Source organism: Otolemur garnettii, unplaced genomic scaffold (genome assembly GCF_000181295.1).
Source record: "Otolemur garnettii isolate 467f Iridium unplaced genomic scaffold, OtoGar3 scaffold00080, whole genome shotgun sequence".
Lineage (NCBI taxonomy): Eukaryota > Metazoa > Chordata > Mammalia > Primates > Galagidae > Otolemur > Otolemur garnettii.
Window position 1 is genome coordinate 3,812,777 of NW_003852475.1, and position 4,691 is coordinate 3,817,467.

Below are 4,691 nucleotides of genomic sequence, written 5' to 3' on the forward strand. Positions count from 1 at the left end.
CCACAACGCCCGGCTATTTTTTGGTTGCAGCCATCATTGTTGTTTTTGGCGGGTCCAGGCTGGGGATTCGAACCCGCCACCTTAGGTGTATGTGGCTGGAGCCTTAGCTGGTTGAGCTATAGGCGCCGAGCCTATTTTTGTTCTTGTTACATTTGTTATCGTTGTTTAGCAGGCCCAGGCCAGATTCAAACCCTCCAGCCCCAGTGTATGTAGCCGGCACCCTAACCCCTGAGCTACAGGTGCTGATCCTAAAATGCAGTTCTTGATTGTAGGCTGGATTCTTGAGTTGAAGAGGAAAGCTTTTCTTCTCTTTTACTATGATGGACATTAGTGAAACACTTAGAAAATAGTATTATAGTTAGATAATATTATTTTGTTGATTTCCTGGTTTTATTTATTTTACAGTAGATATACAAGAAAATGTTCTTGTTTTTAGAATAGACCTTAATTATTTTGGGGTATATAAGTACCATTTGCAACTCACCTTCAAATAGTTAAGAAAAACAATTATATATATTATAAAGAGAGAGAGAACAAATATGATGAAATGTTAACATCATTTGGGAAATCTGGAAATTCTAACTATCTTTGTAGCTATTCGCTAAGGATGAAATTATTTTAAAATGTTAAACATTTAATATATAAAAAAAGAATGACATAGATGTATATATTCTCTATCACAAAAGTCATCAACAGTATCATTGCGAACAATGGCTCGGTGCCTGTAGCTCAATGGTTACGGCACCAGCCATACACACTGAGGCAGGCAGGTTCAAACCTGGCTAGGGCCTGCTAAACAACTGCAACAAAAATAATAGCCGGGCCTTATGGCAGGCGCCTGTAGTACCAGCTACTTGGGAAGCTGAGGCAAGAGGATTGCTTAAGCCCAAGAGTTTGAGGTTTCTGTGAGCTGTGATGCTATGGCACTCTACTGAGGGCGACATAGTAAGACTCTGTCTCAAAAAAAAAAAAAATCATTGCCAATATACAAAAGCAAGTTTCAAAAATAGGGTGTATATTCTGTTCTCATTTTTATAAAAACTGGATGTGTGGGCTCGGCACCTATAGCTCAACCGGCTAAGGCGCCAGCCAAGTACACCTAAGGTGGCGGGTTCGAATCCCCAGCCCGGACCCGCCAAACAACAATGACGGCTGCAACCAAAAAATAGCCGGGCGTTGTGGCGGGCGCCTGTGGTCCCAGCTACTTGGGAGGCGGAGGCAGGAGACTCGCTTGAGCCCAGGAGTTGGAGGTTGCTGTGAGCTGTAATGCCATGGCACTCTACCCAGGGGGACAGCTTGAGGCTCTGTCTCAAAAAAAAAAACCAAAAAAAAAAAACTGGATGTGTGAATTCATATGCACAGAAACAATCTGTTGCTAGTGTTTATCTTTGTTTTTGTTTTTTTGGGGGGGTTGTTTTTTGTTGTTTTGTTTTATTTTTTGAGATAGTGTCTCACATTGTTGCCCTCGGTAGAGTGCCATGGCATCACAGCTCACAGCAACCTCCAACTCTTGGGCTTAAGTGATTCTTGCCTCAGCCTCCCTAGTAGCTGGGACTACAGGCGCCCAGCACAATGCCTGGCTATTTTTCTGTTGTAGTTGTCATTGTTGTTTGGCAGGCCTGGGCCAGGGTTCAAACCTGCCAACCTCGGTGTATATGGCCGGCGCCCTAACTGCTGAGCTACAGGCACCAAGCCAGTGTCTATCTTTGGGAGTTGAAGATTATATATTTCTATTCTATAATATTTGGATTTTTTTCTAGCAAGTACATATTGTAATTGGAAAGAATAACAATTTTTGTCTAACAAGAAATTTGCCAAAAGCTTGCGCAAAATACTGACCTGTTTTCTTGATGTATTGTAATTGCAGCATAACCCTCAACTCAGTAGCCCCATTATCTCACCAGCTCAGTCACCGGCACCAGTTCAACTGTCTACCCTGAAAACTGGACGTCCGTCTGGACCACAGCTTTCCATCATGCCCCAATTTTCTAGGTCTTTTGTCCCTGGGCAAGGTAAGTGTACATCAAACTAGTCACAGATCTAGAAATTTTAAAACATTTGTTTCCAATCACTTGGTAATTTATCTTGATAATGCTACCTTTCAGCTTTCCAGAGTTGCATTTTCCCATCTACTCAGGCATATTTATCTTTTGCCATATACTTTGTTAACCTTACTGTTTTATCACTAATAATTACTTAATTATTCAGTAATTGCTTATACTCAATAATTACATGGTAGTTGTTTGTTTGTTAACACAGAGTCTCTATTTGTTGCCCTGGGTAGAGTGCCGTGGCATCTCTGTTGTTAAAGTACAGCAACTTTAAACTCCTGGGCTCTTGAATCAGCCTCCCAAGTAGCTGGTACTACAGGCACCCTCCACAATATCTGGCTAGTTTTTCTTTTTTGTTGTTGTTGTTTGTTTGTTTTAGTAAAGACTAGGTCTCGCTCTTGCTGAGGCTGGTTACAAACTCAAGTAATCTACCCCTCTCTGCCTCCCAGAGTGCTGGGATTACAGGCTTGAGCCATTGCGCCTGGCCTGATAGAATTATTTTAGTTTGTTTATTTGTTTGTTTTTGAGATAGAGTCCCACTCTTTTGCCCAGGCTAGAATGCCATGGTGTCATCCTAGCTCACAGAAACCTCAAGTTCCTGGACTTAAGGGATCTTCCTAACTTAGCCTCTTGAGTAGCTGAGGCTACTGGTGTCCACCATAACATTCAGCTAATTTTTCTAATTTTAGTAGAGATGGGTCTTTCTCTCTTGCTTAGGCTGATCTAGAACTCCTGAGCTTAAGAGACTCTCCCATGATGTGCAGTTCTAAGACATCACTTATTCAGGAGAGGGAAACATTTATTTTTACGAATGTAAATCAGGAAGGGCTGGAGGGCTTCTGTTTGTGACTATTTAAAAAAAATAACTGCTCCTGGGGGCACCTGTGGCTCAATGAGTAGGATACTGGACCATTATACCAAGGGTGGCAGGTTCAAACCTGGCCCCAGCCAAACTGCAACAAAAAAATAGCCAGGCATTGTGGTGGGCGCCTGTAGTCCCCAGCTACCCTGGAGGCTGAGGCAAGAAAATCTCCTAAGCCCAAAAGCTGGAGGTTGCTGCGAGCTGTGACATCATGGCACTCTACCAAGGGTGACAAAGTAAGACTCTCTGTCTCAAAAAAAGCAAAAAACAAAAAATAACTGCTCCTTCTGTAATTGCAGTAACTTTGAAAATTGTATTTTACTGGATCTCTGCCAGCCATCATGACCCTAATTTTTGATTGTACTCTTCCTCCCTCCTTTAACTGTTCTTTACTTTGGTGGGGGAAGTGGGGCAGCTGGCTCAGACTTCCAGAGTTTGTCTGTGTTTTTGTTTTCATTTTTGATAGATGAATGGGCCACTCTAGTTTTCTTTCCCTTGACAGTATTTCGGCCACAAACTACTTAATTTTGCTGTTTCAATTTCAAAATAAAAGGAAACTTATATTGGAAAAAAAGAGAGAGAGACTCTCCCATCTAACCCTCCCAGAGTGCTAGGATTACAGATGTGAGCCACTACTCCTACCTGATAGATCTTAATGGCTATAACTTATCCTTAGAATTTATTCCTCCATAGTAGCAATACATAGTGCTCTATATTAATTCTATATTTTAATTCCTATTTTAGAGTAATATATATCAAATGTCGAATTTATTCAAAAATTTATTCAAGCCAGGTGTGGTAGCTCACACCTATAATCCTAGCACTTGGGAGGCCAAGGCAAGTGGATTGCCTGAGTTCACAGGTTCCAGACCAGCCTGAGCCAGAGCAAGACCTCATCTCTAAAAAGTAGCTGGGCATTGGGGCAGGCGCCTGTAGTCCCACCTACTGGTGGTGGGTGGGGGGACGTATGGCAAGAGAATCACTTGAGCCCAGGAGTTTGAGGTTACTGTTAGCTATGATAACCACTGCACTCTACCAAGTGTAAAAAAAAAATTTTATTAAAGCCAAATGCCAGTACTCCTGGACCGTCCTTCAGTAATTTAAGTAAAATCTTCCCAACAATCTTAGGAAAAATTATGCTAGAGTGTAGAGGGAAATAATTTTAGGCAACAGAGTGATTTTTTACAATATGTAAAAATTGTAAACATATACTGATTTACTAATAGTGAGAATGCACCTGAAGCAAGGCAATATGCTATAATTGTATTAAAGTTATTGACTGTCAGAGAACATAAAACTTCTCAGAAAAAGCTCAGATCTCACTTCTCTCAAGTACTTGGAGTTTGAATTGTCTTTTGGAATTTGCAACCTCTGTTAGATTGGAGAGAGGCTGTAGATTGAATAACAGTCCATGCCACCCACAAAGAGTTGTGAGGATTCTTGGGTAGAGCAGAGTTTTACTATATTTAGATTCCTGTCTTAAGGCAAATAGCAAAACTCCTCTATTAAAGGCTTAAAAGGGGAAGAAAAAGATCTACTTACTTGGACAAGAAATGCCACAGGTCTCTTGCTATTAAAAATTAATGACTGCCTGGGGCAGCGCCTATGGCTCAAAGGAGTAGTATGCTGGCTCCATATGCCAGAGGTAGTGGGTTCAAACCCAGCCCCAGCCAAAAACTGCAAAAAAAAAAAAAAAAAAGGCCAGGCGTTGTGGCAGGCGCCTGTGGTCCCAGCTACTTGGGAGGCTGAGGCAGGAGACTCGCTTGAGCCCAGGAGTT

General features: G+C 41.8%; 1 protein-coding gene across 4 annotated transcripts in view; it reads left to right on the top strand.

Annotated features, from left to right (window-relative positions):
* The window catches only part of R3HDM1 (R3H domain containing 1), a 153,186-nt gene that overhangs the window by 134,390 nt on the left and 14,105 nt on the right, over positions 1 to 4,691 (top strand). For all 4 annotated transcript variants that reach the window (XM_023515842.1, XM_023515843.1, XM_023515844.1 and 1 more), the window contains one exon: positions 1,868 to 2,012. In XM_023515842.1, the coding sequence (XP_023371610.1) occupies positions 1,868 to 2,012 (145 nt within the window). The remainder of the gene's footprint in view (positions 1 to 1,867; positions 2,013 to 4,691) is intronic.